This window comes from Antechinus flavipes, chromosome 1 (genome assembly GCF_016432865.1).
Source record: "Antechinus flavipes isolate AdamAnt ecotype Samford, QLD, Australia chromosome 1, AdamAnt_v2, whole genome shotgun sequence".
In the NCBI taxonomy this organism is placed as follows: domain Eukaryota; kingdom Metazoa; phylum Chordata; class Mammalia; order Dasyuromorphia; family Dasyuridae; genus Antechinus; species Antechinus flavipes.
In genome coordinates, this window is record NC_067398.1 from 364,219,230 (window position 1) to 364,246,068 (window position 26,839).

Below are 26,839 nucleotides of genomic sequence, written 5' to 3' on the forward strand. Positions count from 1 at the left end.
GCAGTTTCTCTTCTTTCTCATCAGTCAGGATAAATCAACAGTTGAGTGCCCTAAAATCCAGATCCTCTGTGCATAGTTTCTCTTTTGTTGTGCATTGAGCACTCAGAACTTTATATGAGCAACTAATATAAAAAGCTGCTTAAGTCTTAATGTCATCAGATACTTAAATGATGCTTCTGTGGCTATCAGCTCTAGAAGCAGGCCTCTCATTTTACCAGATGGGGTTCTGGAGTGACTTTATTCCTTACTCATTTCTATACTTCAGCTGAGCTAGGCTGAATAACTATTTCTGGGCTCCCTTATAGCCAGATTCATACCAACCCCTGGCTCAGCTACACAAGGGCTAGTTTAACCATGCCTTTTGCTACCACAAATATCAGTGTTAGGAAAGATACCCCCAAAAAATCAAAGGCAGAAGAAAAAGACCCACTTGTACCAAAATATTTATAGCAGTAATTTTTGTAGTAATAAAGTAGATGTGTATCAAATGGGGAATTGCTGAACAAATTATGGCATATTGGAATATTACTGCTTTGAATGTACATAGGACTGATTCAAAGAAGCCTGGGAGAACCTGTATAAAGTGATGTAGAATGAAATTAATTAGAAAAACAATTTATACAGTGAATACAACATTATAAAGGACAATGATTGTGAAAGAAATATTTAAAAACTATACCAGTGTGCTGACCATCCATAACTACAGAAAACCGATAATGAAACATATTTTCCAACTCTTGGAAGAGTTGGTGAACTAAAGTGTAGAGTGAGATAGACATTTTCATACATAATTAGTTTTTAAATTTTATTTTGTTTAGTTTATAACTGGAGGGAGTGTTTTTGTTTTTGTTTATTGCCTGGAGTATGAGTGGAGAGAATTAAAGAGAGTAAGGAGTCAGTAGTTTATGATATTCCCCCCAAAAAAGAAAAGGAAGAATGTAATTGAATCATTTAGACATTACATGGAAACTAACAGTAAGAAGTTCAGAAAGGGACTCAAATGAACAGGGCAGTATTGGAACTGCCATGTTAAATTCAATATATGCTTTAAAAAACCAAACAGGGCACAAAGTAGATATTCATGGTTCCATATTCAAGTCGTTTCCTATTCTTATCTATATAAGGAACTGTTTATATTTGTCACATTCATTGTAATAAAAAAGAAAACCAAAATATTCATAGGTTTTAATTGTTTTGTTGTTCTTTCTATTTTAGTCATTATATTTATTATTTTCTCAATTATGCTTATTTCATTTTCACTTACTTTACAATGATTTCACTTCTTTTTCATTGTCTTTTTATCTCATCTAAAAGTCAGAATTAGAATGCAGGTTTCTTGATTTTTTGTCCACCCTCTACTAATATTCAATCTTGGTTCACAAGATCAAAGATTCTTAATCATTTTTGTTTCATGGGTCCCTTTGGTAGTCTGTTGAAATTTATAAAACTTTTCTCAGAATAATTTAGTTAGAGGTTACTGAAGATAAAGAGTTAATTTTTCCCTACTCAAGTTTATGTATTTTCTAAAATTAATTGATTTTATGGGTACATGTACCCCAGATGAATAATCCTTGTAGATGATTACTCAGTTTTGAATTTTGTTTTGTTTAAATAGACCAAATCTTAAAGTAGTTGGATCAGTTAATTACTTTTTGACCTACTTATGACAGAAATTTATTGATTTTTTTCATTATTAGAAGTAATAGTAAAAACTACATATGCCATAATTTATAGTGTAATTTAAAAATTATAAATTCATGAACATGCTTGAATAGATATGACCAGCATATATTTAAATATAGTCACCACAATTTCACACTTAAAACATTCATCTTTAACAATCACTTACCAATCTGGACACTTTTATGTATAGGAAAGTATTTTGTAGATGCTATATTTTAGTACTATGATTTTCAGTTATGAATCTAAAATTACAAATTTTCCTGATTTATTTTTTTTGGTCTATACCAAGTTCCATGCTTATTTTAGTCAAATACATTTTCTTTTTTTTCTTTAAAAAATAGTTTACATATACTCTTATAAAAAATGTCTCTTCCTTTGAAGTGGCTACCACTAACTACTTGGTGAAAATGAGATAAAGAAGTGGTTTCTCACTTTGGTTTTCATTGCATTATAAAAAAATTATTAATCTATTTAATCTACATCTTTATAATTTCCTTTGGAGAATTTGCACTAATGATGTCAGTCTCATATCTTGGGCATCTTGCTCTGATTTTTTCCTTTTGGAATAATAAAGGCAAAGAAGACCTATGAACAGAAGTGCAAAGACAAAGATGATGCAGAACAGGCAGTTCATCGGAATGCAAATATAGCAACTCCAAAGCAACAAGAGAAGGTAACTAGAATGACTTTTTTTCCCCCTAACACACCTTCTCCATTGACATAAACCATGAGCTTAAAAATGAAAGAGAAATAATGTGAGGTCTAAATATTGGTTGAAGGTAACTAAGAATTATTTTTAACAAGCATAATTAAATATTAATTATTGCTATCATCTACCTTCAAAGTCATTGTTATTCAAAGAACACTAGTGATATTATTGATATTTATTTTGTGACTGAATAAATCTCTTTTCAATATTATATAAATGATACTTTCATGTGGAAGGATGAAATATCCATTTCATTTTGCAACATGTGTAAAATAAAGATTTCTAGCAATCAGAAGATAGGACTACTTTTGTACTTAAGACGGTAACAAGTGAAAAAGGGAGCATGATGAATACCTTGGGGGTCTTTTAAAAATTTTTTTATTTTTTTTAATTGAAGTTTTTTATTTTCAAAACATATGCAAGTATAATATCCAGGCTAATTCTCTGGAGGGCCTCAGGATCAGTTAGAGTCCAGATCAATCATTGGGAGAGAAGTGAAGGAAGAAGTGTCGCACATCTTGCCAAAGATGACTCCTGGACTCTGGGGAGGCCAGAGCCTCAAGCCTCTCTCCTCCTCATCCTGCAGCCGAGTGACTCTGTCCTCTTTCCCCCAGCCCTCCAATCCTTGCCTATGATCCCCTCACCACCACACATTGAGCAAGCACTAATGGTGAGGAGAGCCATTACATCACCATCTCATCTAAATATAGACCCATTATCTCACATTGAATAGGTAATTAGCCTTAAGTGCTTTGCCATCTCAGATTCAAGTACACCTTTTCAGAATTTCAGCCCTCTACATGCAAGGATAATTTTTCAACAATAACCCATGAAAAACCTTGTGTTCCAATTTTTTCTTCCCTTTCCCTCACCCTCTCCCCTAGATGGCATGTAATCCAATATATTGGATATGATAAAACTATGTTAATTCCAATATAGGCATACATATTTATACAATTATCTTAATGCACAAGAAGACTCAAATCAAAAAGAAAAAATGAGAAAGAAAACAAAATTAAGGAAACCACAACAAAAAGAGTGAAAATGCTATGTTGTGGCCCATATTCAGATCCCACAGTCCTCTCTCTGAATGTAGATGGCTCTCATCATTACAAGATCATTGGAACTGGCCTGAATCATCTCATTGTTTTGCCTTGGGATTCTAACGATAAGATTAAGATTCAAAGTGAACTTGTTTGGGGATTACAACTTCTAACTGCTCGGATCACTCAATAGTGGACCTAGTTTTGAGGACTGACTCAGCATGATGGATCACCTGGAGAATTGACCTTGTGCTCATAGTCTTACATGATTGTATACCAATGTAACAAGTATTGCTAATAAACAAAAGGGATATGAATTTTTAGTACAAGAAAGTAAATATGGAATCATGGATGCCAACAGAACTTGGTACAATGGAATTTGGAAGTAGAATTCTTCAATGGAAGAGTTTGACGTTTTTAAATGAACAGATCAAGCAGGAGGGATGATAGAGTGCAAGAAAATAAAGACATCAAATTTATAGACCTGTTGGGTGGGGTGAGGGGAAGCATGATAGAGAACATTACCCTAAACATCAAAAAGGAGAAGTATACATAACCTTGATATGGAAATACAACCATAATAAGGATATTCTGAAGCTAGTATGAAATGGCTTCAAAGAGTCAATAATTAAAATTTCAATGTGAGCATTTACAAATGAGAAGTCAGCAAAAGTTACAAATTAGAAAATTTGTTTTGTTGATTGTCTAGACTTGAGAATTAGTGCAAATTAAACCTAAAAGTGTGTCATATATACAATTTTTCTGAAGAGCTAGTTGTTAAACATTTATCAGCATATCCCTGGGCATATTCCAACTAAAGTAATTTATTGATTATATAATAATTCAAACCTTGTTGAAATAATATATAGGGGATTGGTGGCATAGGAACAGTGTTATAATGGATAATTCAAGAAGGTTCATTTTATAGGAGTTTTACAATGCATGATTTGGTTATAATTCATTAACTGTTTTGTGAAATGGAATGATAAAGAGCTTTGTTGAAAAATCATTGTCTCTCCTTGGATTATTATGAGAGATTGAACATAGTTACATTTATAGCTGAGGTTTTAGAGAAGAGAAAATACCCATAGGATTTGGAAAAATCAGAGAAAATACTAGTATGATTTCATGGTCAATTCTATGATTGGAAAAATGTACAAAAATGATTGTGTACATATAATGTGCTAGAGAAAAGTAGCACAATCCATTAAGAATCATATTAGGAGTGATAATGGCCAAAATAAGCCGAGATTTCTGAAGAATTATGAGAACAACAACATTTTAGTTTGTTGGTGACAATAAGCCAAAACCAGAAGATATAAATTCACTTCTTCAGGTTTGTAGAAAAATGATAGATAATAGAGAAAAGATGGAACTATTCAATACCTATTGTGTTTGTTTCTTCTCCTCCCCCCACCCCACCCTTGCATCAAAAATAATGCTCTTGAGGTAGCTGGATGGTGTAGTAGAGTGCTGGCCTTGAGAGTTAGGACCTGCATTCAAATGTGACTTCAGACTTGACACTTACTTGCTGTGTGACCTTGGAAGGTCACTTAGCCCCAATTGCCTTGGGGAGAAAAAAGAATTATGTTCTTCAGATTGGGTAAGATAGAACAAGGGGGACAGAAGAAAATTAAAAGCCAAGATAAATAAGCAGTTGATAAAAGTACCCATTACTGCCTTAACAATTCAGGTTTCATGAAATACTGAGAGACCTTTGAATATGATTATTATACTTTGAAGAATCCATGATGAATAGGAGAGATGCTGCTGGAGTTAGAGTTAGAGCATTGGAATAGATAATAGCTTGTCTAAAAGAAATTTGGGGATTAGGAGTAAATAGTGCTAAACAGTCAAGAAGTAGTTAAATACTCTACCTGTCAGGTACTGGTACTAAGTGTTGGGAATGCAAACACAATCTTGGTTTGTGTTAAGAAAAACTTCATGTCTAGGACTAGGTGGTTCCTATTGTTCTGGGTCCTTGTCAGACTATCTTTGAAACATGATATTCAGTTCTGGGTACCATGTATTGGGAAGGACACTGATAAACTAGAGAGTATCCAGACTTTGGAAATGAAGGTAGTAAAAGTCTGGGTTCATGGCATGCCAAGATGAGTTGAAGGAACTAGGGATAATTATATTTGAGAAGAAAAAACTTAGGCAAGACGTGTTTTCAAGTATTTAAAAGGGCCATCACATGGGATGGCCATCAAGAAAGACTTAGTTGCTAATGGATTGAATGATTCTATAGGTTTCTCATTCTCTTTTTGTTTTCAAAGCTCTTTGTGAAATTGGCCACTTCAAAGACTGCTGTAGAAGATTCTGGTGAGTGAGGTTATCTTTATAATCACATTTATTAAATATTTAATATGTGCTGGACACGATGCTAGATATCAGTGATATAAATTCAGAAATAATATAGTTTCTGCCGTTAAGGAGCTTGTATTCTACAAGGATTAGGGATTACATATTACATATTCATAGATAAATGAATATAAGATATATACAAAATAGATAAGCAGTAATATTTTAGGATTGGGTAGTAACAAAAATCTCTTAATGCATGTTATATATTTTAAAGGGTTATAGGGCATTTTTTTTTGTTTTTGTTTTCCCTATGCATCTCAGATATAGGATATTCTTTCATCTGAGAAGGAAAAGGAAGGAGTTGACTTTGTTTTTCACTACTCTAGAGTTCACATTCATTTTTAGTAAAAAGTTGGCTTTGGGAGTTTTTGACATAAACAGGATGCTGGAAAAGGAAAAGAGCTAATGGAATGAGCCCTAGATGATGGACTTTATTCTTATAGAAGCCCATAGAAAAAGCACTGGGATTGGACACTAAGAACTTGGGTCAGAATCCCAACTATGCCATTTACTACCAATGTTACCCTAAGCAAGTTATTTCCCCTTATTGGACTTCTGTTCCCTCATCTACAAAAATGAGTGGATTTGAAATAGATGGACTAAATGACACTGTCCACTGCAAGGAGAGTAGCATGGTCAGAGGCTCATAATGTATCTCCCCCCTTTTGGTTCCTTGGCATTTCAAATGGAATATTTCAGTGAGGGGAAAAACTTCTTGTCATACTGCATTCCCCAAAAGTTTGCTATTGTCTGGTAGAAGACTATTGTGGCATCTGTTTTGTGATTGATCTATTGGGGACCCTGCTTTTAATAAGATACAAGGGAGAACCTTGTACCTTTGCAAAGGACTTCTCTCAATTCAATAGTGATCATTTTATTTCTATTTGGAATCTTCCTTATCAGATAATTTTTCCTTGAAATATGTCTGGGCTTTTTGTTGTTGTTATTCATGGCTTTCAGGTAGTCTAATGATTTCTCCTTGATCTATTTTCTAGGTCAGTTTTTTTTTTTCCTATGAGATATTTACATTTTCTTCTATTTTTTCAGTCTTTTAGTTTTTTGTATTATTGTTCTTTGATGTCTTATGGAGTCAATAGTTTGTTCTTGACCAGTTCTAACTCAGTTCTAACCTTTATTCTTACACATAATTCTGAAATGGAATAAACCACAGTACAACAGCAAAACCCATAGGGAGCCAGCACTTGAGTTGTTATGAACCTGCAGAACTTCCCAATAGACTAAAGGTGACTCAATCTAGCAGTAGTCTATAGACACTCAATCACATACAATCCAACAGATCTAAACCAGGCCATGAACTTGTAGTGACCAAGAAGGCAGTGAACATATCTTGCCCTAGATCACACCACTTTGGAAGCACAAAAAATTATAGGCCCCCAGACTGAATTGTGAAAGCAGTCAAAAGATCTAAAAATAAAGTCAGACCAGATGCTCCCAAGAAGTGAGCAGGCCCCAATACTAACATAAAATCCAAAGTCAAGAAATAGACTAGAAAAATGAGCAAAATAAAAGAATCTTACAAGAAAAATCTACTATTGTGACAGGGAAGTTCAAAACACATACACAAAGAAAGACAATTACTTGTAAAATTTAAAAGTAAAGCCTATAAGAAAATGCAGATTGAATATAAATCCAATAATGATTCAAATCTAGCTTTAGCTGTGTGATTGAGTAAATCACTTAAATCTTTATCTGTATCAATTTTCTCATCTGTAAAACAGGGATAAAATAGAATTTACAATCCAGTAGTAATGATCAAATAAGATAATATTTATAAACTGCTTAGCACACAGTGCCTGACACATAGTAGGCATTTTTAAAATACTTGTTTCCTTTCCCTCCCTCTTATTAGCAAAAGTGCTGATGAGAAATGTAGTTTTTTCACAGATAGAAAGAAGGGCTGAAGGGCTATTATGAGAGGATGAAGTTGGGCAGGAGGGAAAAGTTTTATAACTTTTGAACTCCACTGAGAAAGGAGCCTAGAAAGGAACTAGTAATGAGCTAATTGCAAGAAAAGGGCATTGCTACCTCTGAATTGAAATCAGTCCTGATCAGTTGGAGCCTTGTCTGGTGCATTGACCCATTTAAACAAAGAGCTACGTGGATAGTTTTATGCTTTCTCTACTACTGTTACTACAACTTGATAAATTTCCCCTTTCTCATTTCATTCTCCTTCCCTGACTCATAGCTATATGGAGAATTGGTATCACCCTTGGAAGTTTCCAACTCTTTAAATTTTATTTGTTGAATATACTTATATGATGGATTTATTTCTAGATAATAACATTTATTATTATTGCATTTTTAGAGACTATAAGGGAGTGGACCATAGAATGGTAGAAATAAGGGAAAAAGGAAATTCATGGATTCATGAAAAAACCTTGATTTTATATCTTTAAAGTATACTCTTCCTTTCTCCCTCCTTCCCCCACTTTTTTTCCACAAAAGGTCTTCCCTTGGAAAATGAGGCTATTGATGGATTCTAATTCCCAATTTTATAGGAAGACCATGAGGATTAAAGAAATAATAATGTCCACATTATACTTAACATTCTTTGGACAGTACTGCAACTAAACAGAATTCCTAATTTCATTTTTTAAAAACAGAATCATCTTTTGTCTTGCTAATTTCTATTTCTCTTACAGACAGAACATACTTGTTGAACATCAGTTTGCTGGAGAAGATAAGGGAAGACTGGCAGAATGAACACATTAAAGCCTGCGAGGTAAAATTTTCAAGAAACTACTTCAGATGTGCGGGGTTGCTTCTGAAAACTGACATATACAAGTAAAGGCTTTTCACTATGAAGAAAGACACTGCAGTTGTCATAGAATTTTAATATGTAGGATATGGAAAGGACTTTATAAGACATATAGGATGCCTGCCTAGATGTCTCTCACTGACTCTTATTTAAGAGATGATATAGAGGACCAGCGAGAGGATAGGACTTGACCAAAGTCTTAAAGGTGGAAGAATTGGAACTAGAACTCAAATTTCTGGATTCCCAGTTCTTTCTGCTTAAACTTTCAGAATATTAAAGCAACTAGAACCTGGCTTTCTGTTTTCTCTTTCAATCTCTTCTTCTCTTTCTTAGGACATATTTCCTTTTATTTACAGTCAGGATTTTTGAATAAATTAATTCTCAATTATCCGCAGCAAAGGAAAGAACTGAAGCTTTGGGGCTGGTAAAACAAAATAGCAGCTGATCCAAAAACCATTTTTTTTTATTCTGGGTATATATGTGAATACACATGCATATATGCATAAATGCAAATATATGTATAGATTATCTTTGAAGACAAGAAGACCTGAAATCAAGTCTGCCATGATTCATACTGGCTGCAGCATCCTATAGCATCTCACTTAATTTCCCAGAGCTCTTGTTAACTTTTTAAGACTCTTAAGTTAAAGCTAGTGATTTGCATCCATGAAGGGAGTTTACCTACTAGAAATTCCCCCAAATCAAGAAAGTCATAAGTCCAGGCATCTTTTTCTCAATTTAGAAGAAGATTTAGATATGTTGTACAGTTGTTTTACTTATGTTTGACTCTTTGTGACCGCATTTGTAGTATTTTTGGCAAAGAGATTAGAGTGGTTTGTCTTTCCCTTCTCTAGTTCATTTTAACAATGAAGAACTAAGGCAAGCAAGATTAAGTTCATCTAGCTAGGAAGTGTTTAGAGGCCAAATTTGAATTCATGAAGATGATTTCATTTCTCTACTTACTGTGCCACTTAGCTGTCTATATAGAAGCAGATATAAAATGAACTCTATATATTTATTTCTACTGCCTATATGTATCTGTTTTCTATCTATCACTATATGTACTAAGAGGCAGCAAGGAATTGTAGTGGATAGAGTGCTGGGACTAGAAGAAGAAAAAGTTGAGTTTAAATCCTAATTCAAACATTTACTAGCTGTATGGTCTTGGAGAAGGCACTTAACCTCTATTTGACTCAGTTTCCTTCATTGTAAAATGAGAATAATAATAGTACCTACTTCCCAGGATAGTTGTGAAGATCAAATAAAATAATGTTTGTAAAGCATTTAGCACAATACCTGACACATATGTAGGCACTATATAAATGCTAGCTGTTATCACCACTATCATCATCATCATATTGGGAATATATTCTTAGAATATTTTCCCTTCTACCCCTCCAAGTCTCCATCATGCCCTCAATTCTGATCAAAGCTTCTATCAGTCATCTAACATTTATCAAAGTGGGAGAAAGAGGAAAGACCATAAAAGGAAGGCAAAGTAGATGTCTGGATCAATTTACACTCATTAAAAATGAAAAATAATATTTGAATTTGTATTGCCAACTTTTAAAACATCTTTCATATGCATTTTGATTATTCAAAACAACTCCATGAGGTACATAGGCCAGGTGATGTTTTCCACATTTTCCAAATGAAGAAATTAAGGTAGAGGTGATGAAACATATTTTCCCAAGTTGCACAACATCTCTGGCCAAGTCGAACAATAATCCAAATCACCTGACCTAATCAGGAAGCTAAAAAAAAAAAAACCAAACATATCCTATTGTTTCTCAAAAGTGGGGGTGGGTGACATATTCCATTAAAAAAACAAACAAAAAAACCCCTAGAGTTTCAGGTCTCTTTCTCCTCATACGGTTTCTAATTATGATTGTTATTAAAATTAATTTTCATTCTCTGAGTACATAACTAAATGGTAGGAGGGAGCTGGCCTAGGAGTTTACTGAGTGATGGAAGGAAGCCAGTTTGGGTTTATTATACAAATTGGACAATTTATATTGATCATGAATTTTGTTTTCTTTCCTTAAGTTACTCACTGCCCATCTAAAGACTAAGCATATATGATCACCTTTTCTGAATAAATGTACATCAATTTATGTCTCCTTAGTTCTTTGAGATCCAAGAATGTGAACGAATAAACTATTTCCGTAATGCGTTGTGGCAACACATGAATCAGCTCTCACATCAATGTGTCGTAAGTGATGGGGTAAGTGGCAGTGTCATTTCCAGATCTGTTAGATAGCTATTGTACTGAATTGTAAAGTCTTAGAACTACAAGCATGGTGAAGTGGAAAGTGAGTTGGCTTTATAGTCAAAAGACCTGAGTTCAAATTCTGTCTTTCCACTTACTATTTTACCTGTATATCTTTGGGCATACATTATCTCTTTGGGTTTCAGTTCCCTTAAAAGGACAAGAGATCAGACTCAATGGCATACCTCTAAGGTGGCTTCTAGTTCTAAATCCTCTATCCTACAGAAGATAATTTAGAGATCCTCTAGTCTAGGTAGTCATTTTACCAATGAAGAAACTGAGACCCAGAGAAGGGAACTGACTTACTTATTCTTTTATACTGAGTCAATACAGAACTGAAATTACAAACAAGGTCTTTTGTTTCCTAGTCTAATACTCTATCTGAAGATATGTTCATCTATATCTTCTTAATCTGCATGTTCCTTTTTACCCATAAAATCACCCTTCTGACAAGTAATGCAATAGCCTCAATTATGTTAGGCACAGTGAAGAGGGACCTTGTCAGTGAGGAGAAGGGTACTAACGTGAAAGCTTTGGGGAAGGTACAGACAACATTATTTGTCAGCTGATTGAGTTTATGGAGTGACTGATAGTGAAAAAAGATCTGACACTAAGGCTGAGAATCTGTTCATCTATAGATAGTAGAATTCAATTGTCTAAACTTTTTCCTTCTAAAGTTAATAAGTATCAACAAAAACAAATAAGCATTCAAAATAAGTACAAAAATCACAAATAAAACTATAAACATAGTATGCCATACAATTTTTATTAATCGCTTTTTATTTTCAAAATACATGAAAAAACAATTTTCAACATTCAACCTTGCAAAATGTTGTGTTCTAAATTTTTCTCCCTGCTTTCCCCCTATCCCTTTCCCCTAAACAACAAGTAATCCAATATTGGTTAAACATGTGCAGTTCTTCTAAACATATTTCCCCATTTATCATGCTATACAAGAAAAATCAGATCAAAAAGGAAAAAAATGAGAAAGAAAAAAAAAGCAAACAACAACAAAAAAGGTGAAAATACTATATTGTAATCCACATTCAGTCCCCATATTCCTTTTTCTGGTATCTTATACATTGTAACAAAGAAAACAAAAAAAATATATTCCTGAAAAGAGAAATATGGTCATAGTCTTTCCTTCTCTCATCTTTAAAGTGAAGAGCAACTTTAAAATCTGGACACAGACGCATCAAAAAGCAAGGGGGAATCATTTAAGGGGAGCTTGGTTGTTTGAAATGCATACCAAGCTGTCCTTATAATAAGATGGATTCATCAAAGGTTGGAAATTCTGGAAATGGGGGTTGTTGCCTCTTTTGTAAACACAATTATAGGGAGTCAGGTGATGAAGAACTTTAAATTGAAATATTATAGATTATAAAACTTGGATTTGCCATGACATATCTTTGCCTCTGGATCTTTCATTCCGATCTGGGGATCTGATCAACTGTCTGACTTGGAAATTTGACTGTAGGACCTATGATATGCACTGCGCTGTGCTAGGTACCTTGGAAGTATTCAAAAGATCCTAATGCAGAGTTGCTTCTTTGAAAGAGTTGGCTGGGGAAATGAAACACGTGCATAAAAAGTTAAGCAAAAAATATCAAGGTTTCATAACATTGCAAGACAGCAGCTCCAGAGATGTCACAAGGTAGGGGGAGAACAAGTGCCAAAGAAGTAGTTTAGAACTGTTATTCTTAAAAGGTAGTCTGGGGACCTAGAGAATCTTTAAGATTTAAGGTTCCAGTTTGGTCTGGAAGATCTGTAATAGTTTAGGTTTGAGCCAGGCTTGAAGCAGACTTGAATCTCTTGGACGGATCGGTGCATCTGTCCTTACCAAGCTCGTTGAGACAGGATGGGGACCTTAGATCCCATCTAATTCAAAGTGCTCATTTTCCAGATGAAATTTTTACGGTGGTGAGAAGTAAATTATTTATTGGGGGTTTCACATGAAGCTTTTTTTTTTTTTGATCCTAGTTTTCTCTGGACTAACAACATCAGACTTAATCGGCATGTTCCTTTTTACCCATAAAATCACCCTTCTGACAAGTAATGCAATAGCCTCAATTATGTTAGGCACAGTGAAGAGAGACCTTGTCAGTGAGAAGGGTACTAATGTGAAAGCTTTGGGGAAGGTACAGACAACATTATTTGTCAGCTGATTGAGTTTATGGAGTGAGTGATAGTGAAAAAAGCTGTGACACTAAGGCTGAGAACCTTGGTGTTGGGAAGGATGGTAGTGCCCTCATTAGAATAAAGAAAATTCAGAAGTGAAATGAGTAACATGAGTGACAAGTAACATGTTTTGTTAAGAGACAGAATTTCAGAATTCAAGATCTTTGACGAAGTCTTTGTCTAGTGATATTGATGTCCAATGATTTTAGATATGTTTGCTGATGAGTGGTTAAGTTAGAATAGTGAATTGAGGGCATAGGGATAGGATGAAAATTTTTACTTCAAAATAAAATTGTAATAACATTTTTTTGTGTGTCATTTGATACACTTGATCTTTCTAGGGTCAAGAACAGTGAGGCTAAGATAATAGAGCAATCATTAACATCAACACTGAAAGTATTATCAAATCATCCTCTTTTTCCCAAACAAAATGTAGAAAGAATCCCAATTATTAATGAATCTTTTATGTAAATGAGTAGTATCACAGCTGATGGAGTTAATGTGCCTTTTGATTTATCTATTTCTCTTTTACTAGATGTTTGAAGAAGTCCGTAAGAGTTTAGAAATGTGTAGCATTGAAAAGGATATTGAGTATTTTGTAGCTCACAGAAAGACTGGACAAGTGCCTCCAGGTAAGTAGTTCAGCACGGTTATTGAAGCAGTCTTAGAATGCCTTCAGAGTATTCTATGTTTATTTTGGAGAATTGTCCCTTGACATGTTATTTCTTGATGACTTTTACAGCGCCTATTGTATATGAAAATTTCTATAACTCCCAGAGAAATGCAGTACCAGGACGAAATCCAGGACCTAATATGGGAAGGTAATAATGGAGTAGGTGCTCTTAACTTGCTTTGAAGACAAAACATTTTTTAAAACTTATTTATAGTAGTATCTTTTATTTTCATATACTCGTATTTACAAATGTGTCTCTCCCTTTCCTCCCCTGAAATATCACTGTAACAAAGTTTTAAAAGAAAAAAGGGGAAAAAAAAGTTCAGCAAACCCAACCAATGTATCATTATGTCTGACAGTATATGTAATATCTCCTAACTCTACAAAGAGTAGAGGGAAATATGCTTCCTTTGTGACCAGCAAGCTTGATCATAATTCCACAGCTTTGTTTTTCTTTGGGAAAAAAAAAATTTTTTTTTGGGGGGGGTAACAGACCTTTTCTCTCTTAATTTCTTAAGGTAGTTTTAAATTGGTAACTTACTCACTGTATTCTCTGGATGACATTACTGGAGGTTTAATAATATAGACATTAAGGTATAAAATAAGAAAAAAGGTCAATAATTTCATTGTTCCTGACAAACTTAGTTCAGGTAGAACAATAAAAGATGCTCTCAACTTCAAATAATTATTGTTATGAATTTAACTAATGCTCAGATATTTAAATGTATATGTAACTCATTGATCTGGGAGTTCCCTTCAGGAATGTAGATTGCAGCCCATCCATGCCTGCCTATCCTGTGCAAATTTTATGTATCTTTTCCCAAAGGTTCCTTATAGTAGTCCCAAGTGACGAGGCCTTTCTCACTTTCTCCTGACATCACAGGAGAACTGTCTTTCCATCTGTTATCTCTCATTCTTGTCTCATGACCATCTTTTCTTCTTATCATACTTTTCTCCTTGATGACATTCTTTATGGCTGTTCTTTAGAATTCCTTCTTGGTTATACATTTAGGCTTCTTCATTTCCCTTTATGTGATATTCATTTTTAACTCTGAGGAAAGTTGTATTCCCTGTCTTGCTGTAGCATAGCAATGCTGGTTAGATCTTAACATTAAAAAAATGGGCCTTTGCTTTCATTAAGTAAATAAGAATAGGATAACTTCTTTTTATCCTTACATGTCAGAAAAGTAATCAGGATTCTAGAAACTATACATTTATGTCCAATGTCTAACAGGAGGTCAGGTATGGAGTACAGTAAAAAATTCAAATCCCTAAAGTTGTAGTTTCATTTCAATTCAAAACAGGGGCTTCCAATCCATGCTGAGGTAAAGGTATTTATAGCAGTTACATCTGAAGTATTGGTTCTTGCAAGGCAGTGCAGCATGTTGGATATTTTAAAGTCTTCTTGAAGCCCTCAAAACAGAAACCAAACCTGATACTAAAGGAGGACAATAAAGGCTTATTGTAATCTAAGGAGAGAATGACATTTAATTTTCATCTCTTTTGCAGGCGAGGACCTCCACCAATTCCTCAAAGTACATTAGGTATTGAGGGTAATTCCTTTTTAAATACTTGAATTAAATTCTCTGTAAGAGTAGTTATCTTCAAAGCAAGTCTGTGAATTTGATATATAAATGAAAATAAGCCTAGAACCTTCCTATAACACTGTGATGATGAGGTTTCTGGCTTATTATGGCAGATCTCTTTTTGCTATTCAGCCAAAGAGATTTTGTTACTAAAGTGCTCAAAGGAACTTTTTCTCAGGTAGTTTATTCTATGAGCTACCATGAGGACAGTACTTTAGTGTAGTTCTTTTGGATTAATTGACTATGCACTAATTTGTTTGCTTTCTTATGAAGAAATTGAGTTTGATTTTCACATGATGTTGGGCTGATTTTTCATTTTCCCCTCTATTTGAACTCTTCCTGCATGTGTAGTCATTAGCATATTGTTTAGTCCTTAATTATTCTCTAAATGTTTGTGTGTATGGGTTTTGTTGTTTAAAATAAGATTTAAACAGTATTTTACAGTGATTCTCTCATAGTGTTAAATACAATGTTAGAGGTAAACACATCAGAACTTCTGCTATATTGTAAGCCCTTTGAAGGCAGAGACTGAATCTTGTCTCACATTGTCTCACAATGATCTTGCATAGAGCAGAAAGTTCATAATTCTAGGTTTTGTGTTTAAGAAGTTCCAAATCTACCAAACTATGTTATTATATAGCCCACATCTATACATTTTCTCCACAAGGAGAGACAGAAACATAGCATTAGTTTGGTCTCTGCCCATTTATTAATCTATAAAAGAAAGGAGCATAGTTTTGCATGGCCTATTTTTGATGAATCTATGCTAGCTTTTAGTGATCACTGCTTTCTTTTCAAAATGCTTTAAAGAAGTCTCTTAATAATATGTCCTTTAAGATTTAAAGAATTTTAACAAATTTTAATAAAAGTATCAAAAGATTTGGAGATATTTATTCATGTCCATTTCTTCTAATATAACTCATGTTTCACAATAGCAGCTCAGCAATCTGATTATCTCATATGTGTTACTCAGGGATAGGATTGTTTTACATATATCATAAAACTATTTTGAGAAAAGCACTTTGTAAAACTTCAAGTGTAATATGCAAGTTATTTTCAGTGGAAAAAATACTAGCTTTGTCTTACTTTGTATTCTTTCTCTTTCACAGAGGATAATGATTACTCCTTGGTGACTGAATGCAACATTATCTCTAACCAGCATCAATGGTAAGAGCTTTTATTCCCATTTTGACATAAATTTAGGCAAACTGTAGTTGAAGAGTCTTTTTTTTTTTTTTTAAACTTTTGATAAACATACTGAATTACCCCTGGGTACATATCATTGTTTAGGGTAATGCAGAGAATGAATGCATGATAAAATGGAGGGAGTATTGATCTTGGACCACAAAAACTTGAGTTTAAGTACTAGCTCTGACATTAACTGAGTGACCTTGGATAAGATACTTTATGTCTGAGCATTAATTTGCTCGTTTGGCAAAATGAGGATGATAACACTTGTACTACCTACTTCATAGGGTTTTGTGAAGAAAAGACTTTGTAGACCATAAAGTGACTTATCATACTGCTATCTCATATAATTTTTTATCTCTGTCCTGAGAGGAACTACATTAAATTAGATAAAAGGATGTCTCTGAAGTCAGAAGACCTGATTTTTTTATTTTCAAAATATATGCAAAGATAGTTTTCAGCATTCACCTTTGCAAAACCTTGTGTTCCAGTTTTTCTCCTTTCCCTCTTTGCACCCTCCTTCCCTAGACAGCAAGCAATCCAATATATGTTAAATGTGTAATTCTTTTATACATATTTCCATATTTATCAAGCTGCACAAAGAAAATCTGATCAAAAAGAGAAAAAATAAGAAAATAAAAGTAAGCAAACAACAGCAAAAAAGGTGAAAATACGTTACAATCCACATTCAGTTCCTACAGTCCTCTCTCTGGGTGCAGATGGCTCTCTCCATCACAATATCATTAGAAGTGGCCTGAATTACCTCATTATTGAAAAGGACCATGGACATCACAACTGATCACCACATAATCTCCTTGTTGCTGTGTATCATATTCTCTTGGTAGGGAGACCTGGTTTAATGCTGCTTCTGATGGTAGAAGCCATATGATCCTGACCAGGTACCTGAGTTCTTCTTCCAAACAATTCTCTCAGGAACATGCCAGTCTTAATGGTGGAAAAAACTTCCGTATTTGTAGTTCTCTGACAAAATCAGAGATCTGATCCAAACTCTTGCACACTACACTGCAAAAGAAATAAAGCCCCACACTTTTGTCCCATGAATATATTCAAATATACTTAGGCAGATTTTCCTCCATTTTATGTTGGTTGTGCTGATTCTTTTAATCTCTTTTCTTTCTGTTGGTTCACAGGATATATTGTATAGTTCTAGAAAATAATAATTATATTTTATTAAATTATATGTGCACAGTGCTTGGTACATAAGTAGATTCTTAATAAAAACTTGTTAATGGATTGACTCAATTTAGCACTTGAATTTCTGAGTTGCTTCCTTATTTTCCGTTTCTTTATCTTCTCTGCTCAAATACATGATAAGTTACTTGAGGAAAACCACAGAGCGGAACATAGAGTGATATAAAAATGTTTACTCAATAAGATTGCCCAGAAGTTTCATAGAGATTCAATAAAGAATAATTAATTGAATTTGTTGCATGGTATCTTAAAGCAGGGGAATTAGTTCAGTTAACATTTTCACAGGGAATCAATTTTATTGAATGGGTAAGTAGGGTTTTAATTAACTCTTTAGCCTTTGGAATTTAAATACAAATAAAAGAACAATATATAAATCCATTAATCGTTTTTGTTGACTTCAACTGGCCTGCTTATCTCTTCTAGTTTGTAAAACATCTAATATGCAAATAATAACAAAATCTGGCTTGAGGATTTAAAAAAAAAACCTCTTTATCTTTTTTTTTTTTTTTTTTTTTGGCCAATATAAGAATTTGTTTTGCTTGACTACAAATGTTTGTAATAGGGGTTTTTGTTTTTCTTGGTTTCTCAATGGTGCCTATGGGAGGAGGCAGAGAAAGAGGATTTTATTTGAAAAAAATTTACTATAAATTTTATGAAAATATAAGAAATTAAAAACAACTATCACAAAAATGGCAAAAGGTAAGAATAGTCAGTTTGATGGAAGTATGGGAAGAAAGGTAGTTCATTGTTATGGGTGGTATTTATTAGGAAAAAACAATAAAAAAGGAAAAAAAAACAAATAATCTCTATTACCATAAAACATTTATCATTATCAATACAAAATCTAGACCAGGAATGTATACATAGAATATTAATAACTCTGTTGGTTCAAATTGTTGAATAATATAAAAAATTACATTTATTGTTCTATGAACTTGCTCCCTGCAACCTCCTTTCCTCTCTAAGAAAACATACTTTTTTTGGTCTCTACATATATTGAACTTGAATACAAAGAGCCTCACACATACAAATACAAATTCTTCCGTCATTCATACCAAGAGCTGGTCAGCCATGAATGTTCCCCTCTAATATAATGTGATGTTATTCTTTTTCAGGAATTGAAGACTCTTAACCTGATGCTTCTTTAATTGTACAAGAAGTCAATTTGGAACAGATTTGGCTGCCATTTTGTATTAGTCATGAAGGCTTTGAAGTAAACTGTTTCTTCTGTAACTTTTAACATTTTAAATCAGTGGTCAAGTTTTTGTTCTATTTGTCATGGATGAGTTGTGAAAGTTCCCTGAAGATTCTGTAAGATCCAGGCAGAAGAGATTCCTCTTCCTAATCAATAGTAGCAATTGTGGATAATTTTTTTTTCTTTTCTTCTTGGAAACTATGGAATTTTTTAAAAAATGAAATGTTTATAGAATTTTGAGATTTGAATCTGTGTAGCAGAAACATCAACAGAAAGGTCATCAGTGTTTAAGTTCTTATTATTACAGATGGTTTTATTAAGGAAAAGATTTCTGTTATTCCTATAAGATTTTCAATAATAATGGAGCTAAAGAGGATTTTAGAGATTTTCTACTCCAGTTTTTTCACTTTCTAGGTGAGGAAACTGAGGCCATGAAAAGTTATATGATTGTCCAAGGTACAGCAGCTAATAGTAAAGCTGGAACTAAGATGTAGGCCTACTGTTTTCCACTATGTCTGTTTTTCTTCGTTTCTTAATGTGTTCAGTGATCCAGGGGTCCTGCTGAAATTTAAGCTAAGTATATTTTCTAGGTTGCTTTACTGGCTGGGTTAGGATCTATGATTTAAGCAAATTGTGGTGTGGAAAATTTTTCTAGTAATGCAGTTGAGAAATTCATAGAAATCTTTAAAAAATTGTTTGGGGTACTGAGCAGTAGGTAATGAACTTGTATTTGTCAAAGGCAGAATTTGAATTTAAATTCAAATTCTCACTTTGAGGACAATTCTTTATCTACCTCACTGCCCTACCTCTATTGAAAATATCAAGAACCAAAATGTCATTTTTATTTTTAGGATAGATCACTGATGAATGGTATGTAGTCTATTCACTCTTCTTAATAATACTGTAGATATAAAATGACCACTGGTTGGGTTTTCTCAGAGAAAAAAAGTATATGTATATGTGTATATACATGTGCATATGTATATATGTGTGGACATCCATTATATGTCCACACATAAATGGATATACACCTGCAAATGTATATAATACTGTGCCTACAACATAAGTGTGTGTATGTTTTAATATACATATATATACTTGTACACATATACTTTTGACTTTGGACAACATTCAGATATATGAACTTCACACTTCAATGGCACTTTGGTAGTCCTTCTGTGATCCTAAGGTATAATTTACAAATTGATAATTTACAAGATTGATAATTTACAAAATGATAATTAGTCATATAACTTCTAACACCCTTAAAATGCTTAATAAATTTTAACCACCAACTTAAAATAATATCATTTATGTAAAATTTTTTCTTTAGCATGCTACAGATGTCAACATGAAGGACCAATGTTATTCTGTCTATAAACTATAAATCAATCCTTTAGCACTTCAGTGAATTAAACTGGTTGACAGCAAACTGAATATTTGCTGTTTTCTGATACAAGTGCCTATTGAATTGGAAGGAGGTCAAGCCAGGAAATTGCAGAAACAGAATATCCTTTTGTGGTAATATCACCATAGTAAAAATAGAGAAATTAAAGTATGATAAGGATCATCCACTTCCTCAAACCAAACCAAAAATTGTCAGAAAATTTTCCTTTGTGGGGGGAACACATTTTTATTTAAAAAAAAATTATTTATTGTTGACTTCCTCAGGAATTTCACCTTTTTCTTTCTCTATAGGATTTTAAATATGGAATATATAATTATTTGGAAGGATTGATTTAAAGGGTTGCAATATATATTTTTTCAATTAAAGCTTTTTATTTTAAAAATATATGCATGGATAATTTTTCAACATTGACCCTTATAAAACATGGGTTGCAATTTTTAAAGAAATATTAAGAGTTTGATTCTATTTTACTTTGTGTTTGTAAATATTTCTTAGAAAGAAAAAATTAAATGCACTGCTGGAGTTTTTGGTGTTTTGTGTGTATTTCTAAGAATTTTTTCTTTTGAATTTTTTTTTTCTTTCAAGGAAATTTTTCTTTTTGATTCTGAACTACACTCATTTACTTCAAGAAATATTTATTAAGGGCCTATTATATATAGAACAATATGCTAAGCACTAGGGAATATACAAAATTTACATAAAATGTAGCCTCTAACATTCAAATGAAATTAATATTATTACTGTTACTAGGCAGTAGAGAATGAAAATATCCTCTAGTCCATTCAAATATTAGAACTCTAAAATATTTAAAATGAGTTAGAATCAGAGAGAAGAGCAAAAGATACATAGGATCATTTGGGGAGTGTGAGAGAAAGGGTATCACATAGGGATAAAAGTAATGAACTTAAGATGGACAATTTATTGTTGTTTGTTATCCTTCCTTCTTGAAGATGATTGATGGCATCAGGAGAATAAAGTCTTGACTTGTAAGTAAATTAGATTTAAGTAAGGTAGAGCTGTGCGAAGTCATCAGCCTCATTTTTTTCCTCCAGAATCATCAGAGTCTAGTGACAAGATGTAAGTCAAAATGACTATGGAAAACAACTATTTGCCCACTTAAGTCATTTAACAACTAGAGATGTGGCAAGTGGCAATGTATTAATAATGGGGGTGGGCCCAGGGGCAGTGAAAATGAAGCAGGAGGGCCAGTTAAGAGAAAGTAGATTTAAATGTATTTCATCTTGATTTATCTTTCTTCTAAAGAGGAGATTGTTAACAATGAAGGACCTGAAAATTTGCCTGTTTTGTGAGGGTGACTCATCATTTGAGGAATTTCAAAATTTAGAGAATTGAGAGCTGAAAAAGAGCTCAGAGATCATCTACTTTCAACACTCATTTTACAGACAAGGAAACTGAGACCCAAAGAGGTGGACCATATTGGCTGATGTCACACAAGTGTAAAGAAGCAGAGCTAGCCTCTCAGTCCAGGTCCTCTGACTACATATTTAGTGCTCTTCTTGAAAATATATTATCCTTAGCTGATTTGGTCCTCGGATTAGGCAGATTTTATAAGACAATTGGCTTTTTGTTTAGAACTGGAAGGGATCTCAGAGGATGATTAGTCTAAATTCCCTTATTCTGTAGACAATGAAATAGTTAAAATGCCATGTCCAAGGTCACAGATAGTAAAATATCAAGGTGAAATTTAAACCTAGAACTCTTGGGGCTCTAGGTGTTCTTTTCCATTCACCACAGTCTAGTTACATTGTTCTTTCAGATTTTTCTAAAATACAATTGTTAATGAGGACTCAAACAATAACTATTTATTAAATTATTATATTGAGTCACTGATAAGCACTGGGGTTACCCAAAACAAAACAAAACAAAACCCAACAATAACATTCCCTAAATCTCAGGATTTTATCAGGGAAGACATAAACATATATAATACATATAGAATATGCAAGGTATTGGATGTCCTGAGGAACTAGGAAGGAGAGGAAGGATAGGTAGGAAGAAATCCAAGTGAGAGTAGAGTCATGACACTTAGAGAAAAGAATATGTAGGAGGAGAAGATGATAAACAGAGTCGAATGCCATAGGAAAGCCAAGAAAAATGAGCAGTAAGAAAAAATCATTCAATTTGGAAATCATTACTAACTTTAGAGAGCAATTTCAATTGATAAATTGGGTAGTCAGCTTATAGAGGATTTAAAAGACTGTAATGAGATAAAGTCTCAAAGCATTAATTATAAGCACTCTTTTGGATTTAGATGAGAATGGGAAAAGAGATAAAAGGAAAAAGTGGAAGATTACTTGGTCTGACACATGAGCTCTGAGGTCATTCTCCCAAACCCAGCTACCATTTGTGGGTTATGTCTTCCTATGAAGGCTGCTACATTTCTTTGTAAGTGTTTGTGGATAACCTGGAAGATTGAAGGCTGGTCTTCTAATATTATTGGTTATAAACTCTCATTCAGCATGTTCCTCTCCCTTTTCAATTGCCAGTTACAGCTAATTCAACTGGGTCAGTGAGAGCACAGTCTTCCTATTACATTAGCATTGTACTACAGGTTCAGTCTTATATAGGAAGAACAACACAGGATTGGGGAAAAATGGATTCTAATTCTACTCCCGTTACTGTCAATTCCTGACACACTAATATCTAGCACTATGCCTTGCACAAAGTAATCAACTAGGTAACTAGTCGTTTAATATTTATTAAATTAAAATTAATTTAATAATAATATTTTTGTAGAATGAATAAAGTAGAAATAACATGATGTAGGAGCAAGAAAATGCCACTAGATGGCAACATAGGTTACTTGAGAACTGATTTACTAAGCATTACAAATATAGAATTGGATTTTCCTAAAAATCATAATAATGGAAAAAAAAAAAGAATCATAATCATGAAAATCTGAGATGTTATATTCTTTTTATTATTTTCATGAAATACTGTAGTTGTAAGAGTGTATATTGTCTCTTGCTTTGACAGTGATCAAATTTGGAAAAAAATAAACTTTCCTTAAAGCTCAAGCATTTTGGACCTGCACTATAAGAATCTGACATTGAAAAAGTGAATAGAGATACTAACTCGTTCATCCAGTCAACATATATTATGCAGTAAACAAATATTTGACACTCTAATGACTGTGGACAGATTCTGCTTCAGCCCTGCGTCCTAATTGTCTTTTCCAATTTTGGATAAAATAACCATGATTCCAGAGGATCAGTGATGAAGCATGCTATTCACTTCTGATAAAGGCAGATCTCTCTCTCTCTCTCTCTCTCTCTCTCTCTCTCTCTCTCTCACACACACACACACACACACACTCTCTCTCTCTCTCTCTCTCTCTCTCTCTCTCTCTCTCTCTCTCTCTCTCTTTCCAAAATGGATTGAATTCACAGCTTTAACAACCTTCCAATACATGCTATCTTAATCTTTTCTTTGTCAACTTTGTCAATCTGATGAGTGTAAAGTATAACCTCAGAGTTACTTTAATTTGTATTTTTCTAGCTATTAGTGATTTGTGATAAGGATCAGTCAGGATCAGTCAAGGTTGCTCCAGAAAAGAATTTCAGAGAACAAGTTGGTTCTCAGTCAATGGCAGATTTTTTTTTTTTTTGCAAACAGCAAGGCTAGCTTAATCTTTAAAGGTCAATGAGCAAGCTAGAGAAAGGGTCCTGTTAAACTAGGCATTGACCCACACTTAATACCGTACACCAAGATAAGGTCAAAATGGGTTCATGACCTAGGCATAAAGAATGAGCTTATAAATAAATTGGAAGAGCATAGGATAGCTTACCTCTCAGACCTGTGGAAGAGGGAGGAATTTATGACCAAAGAAGAACTAGAGATCATTATTGATCACAAAATAGAAAATTTTGATTATATCAAATTGAAAAGTTTTTGTACAAACAAAACAAATGCAGACAAGATTAGAAGGGAAACAATAAACTGGGAAAACATTTTTACAATCAAAGGTTCTGATAAAGGCCTCTTTTCCAAAATATATAAAGAATTGACTCTAATTTATAAGAAATCAAACCATTCTCCAATTGATAAATGGTCAAAGGATATGAATAGACAATTCTCAGATGAAGAAATTGAAACTATTTATAGATATATGAAAATATGCTCCAAATCATTATTAATCAGAGAGAAATGCAAATTAAGACAACTCTGAGATATCACTACACACCTGTCAGATTGGCTAGAATGACAGGGAAAGATAATGCGGAATGTTGGAGGGGATGTGGGAAAACAGGGACAGTGATACACTGTTGGTGGAATTGTGAACACATCCAGCCATTCTGGAGAGCTATTTGGAACTATGCTCAAAAAGTTATCAAACTGTGCATACCCTTTGATCCAGCAATGTTTCTACTGGGCTTATACCCCAAAGAGATACTAAAGAAGGGAAAGGGACCTGTATGTGCCAAAATGTTTGTGGCAGCCCCGTTTGTAGTGGCTAGAAGCTGGAAAATGAATGGATGCCCATCAATTGGAGAATGGTTGAGTAAATTGTGGTATATGAATGTTATGGAATATTATTGTTCTATAAGGAATGACCAGCAGGATGAATACAGAGAGGACTGGTGAGACTTACATGAACTGATGCTAAGTGAAATGAGCAGAACCAGGAGATCATTATATACCTCAACAACGATACTGTTTGAGGATGTATTCTGATGGAAGTGGATCTCTTCGATAAAGAGAGCTAATTCATTTTCAATTGATCAAGGATGGACAGAAGCAGCTACACCCAAAGAAAGAACACTGGGAAATGAATATAAACTGCTTGCATTTTTGTCTTTCTTCCCAGGTTATTTTTACCTTCTGAATCCAACTCTTACTGTGCAACAAGAAAACTGTTCTGTACTGCACACATATATTGTATCCAGGATATACTGTAACCTATTTAACATGTAAAGAAAGGTCTGGGGGAGGAGGTGGAGGGAGGGAGGAGAAAAATCGGAACAGAAGTGAGTGCAAGGGATAATACTGTAAAAAATTATCCTGGCATGGGTTCTATCAATAAAAAGTTATTTTAAAAAATTTGGCAATAAAGGGGATATTAGATGAGACAGAACCTGAATGAAATGAGAAAACACAAAGATCAAAGATAATTAAAAAAAAGGGAAAAGGTCCTGTTTATACTGTATCTGTGCCTGTAGTCATAGGCTGAGTTAGTTCTCAGGTGAATAGTTAACCATAAGGAACAGAAAAACAGAATATGGTTGTCTAACTCAGCCAGATCCAGGGGACTTGGGTCATGATACATGTTTCAAGCTATTGGGATGCTCTAAGTCCTAAGAAAAAAACCAACCAGCTTTTGTTCCTGGGAAGTATCCTTTGCTACTGGGTGGGCAGGGCACAAGGGAAGGGCTAAAACCAATCCCATCAATTAAGAGTATTTTTTGTTATGAACATTGATAGCTTGGCTTTCTTTCCTTGAAACCCGCTTATTTATCATCTTGTACAATGACTCATATCCTTATACATTTGAATAGATTTTTTGTATTTCTTGGAAATGAAACCTTTATCATAGAAACTTGTAAAGATTTTCTTTTTGAATCTGCCCTTTAAATCTTAGCTGCATTGATTTTGTTTGTGTAAGGTGTTTTCAATTTTGAGAAAACCAAATTTTCTAATTGATCAGTTATGTTTTCCACATCTTATTTGGACATGAACTCTTCCCAGATATAAAAGTTAATTTCTTCCTTGATCCTTTGCTTATAATGTGACCTTTTATATATAAGCCATACATTCATTTGAAGTTTATGATGGTATACAGGTATGAGGTCCTACCCTTTTCTTTTAAACAGGAATCTGAGACCCAGGGACAGATATGATTTACCGAAACTCAGTCAGGTAGTGATAGACTCAAAAGGTTGAATTTCAGTTCTGTCACCTATGTGTCCTTTGCCAAATTACTTGGGTTCTCTAGGCCTTCCTGTTTGAGAAATAAGGGGGCTGTATGTAAATAATCTCCAAGCCTCTTCTTTCCACAGAAGTGATACCCATGGAAAATAAAACTATTTTTCTAACATGCATCTTTCTATCCCTGTGATGTTAGTGAGGAGAGAGGAGATAGAGGTATAGTAAATGGCTAGAAAGGCACTAGCTATCTATGCTAGTGCAGGATTAAAGTGTGTGTATGTGTGTGAGAGACAATTAAGATTATCTCTAAACTATATGCCTGATGTGTGGTTAAAAAAAACTAACTAGTGGCTGGCTACCCTATCCTTAGTATGGAGTTAAGTGTTACCTCTTGAGTTTACTTTGTATCACACCTAATAGGATGAACAGACTGCAGCAAAAGATCCCTGGCAGCAACCCAGTATCTAAGTGGGGCCCAGTGGGAATGCTATTCCTCCTAATATAGGAATAAGCTGACCTTGCAGAATTTGACAGCATTATCTAGTACAGACAAAATTATTCTGTAGTATTGATTCCACAGTTGGGAGATCAAGCTATATATGTAAACTTCAAGAGCTGTCTTGCATAAACATTACTTATACTATGATAATCACACACAACTAG

At 33.8% G+C, this 26,839-nt stretch overlaps 1 protein-coding gene across 2 annotated transcripts in view; it reads left to right on the top strand.

The window, feature by feature from the left end:
- The window catches only part of PSTPIP2 (proline-serine-threonine phosphatase interacting protein 2), a 69,230-nt gene extending 48,417 nt beyond the window's left edge, over nucleotides 1-20,813 (top strand). Inside the window, exons 7-15 of one of the 2 annotated variants that reach the window (XM_051969684.1) lie at nucleotides 2,258-2,356; nucleotides 5,715-5,760; nucleotides 8,466-8,545; nucleotides 10,707-10,805; nucleotides 13,564-13,660; nucleotides 13,771-13,849; nucleotides 15,211-15,254; nucleotides 16,397-16,454; nucleotides 18,803-20,813. In XM_051969684.1, the coding sequence (XP_051825644.1) occupies nucleotides 2,258-2,356; nucleotides 5,715-5,760; nucleotides 8,466-8,545; nucleotides 10,707-10,805; nucleotides 13,564-13,660; nucleotides 13,771-13,849; nucleotides 15,211-15,254; nucleotides 16,397-16,454; nucleotides 18,803-18,809 (609 nt within the window). In that variant the 3' untranslated portion in view covers nucleotides 18,810-20,813. The remainder of the gene's footprint in view (nucleotides 1-2,257; nucleotides 2,357-5,714; nucleotides 5,761-8,465; nucleotides 8,546-10,706; nucleotides 10,806-13,563; nucleotides 13,661-13,770; nucleotides 13,850-15,210; nucleotides 15,255-16,396; nucleotides 16,455-18,802) is intronic. The other variant, XM_051969685.1, reaches the window with a different exon arrangement.
- Nucleotides 20,814-26,839: the final 6,026 nt, after the last annotated feature.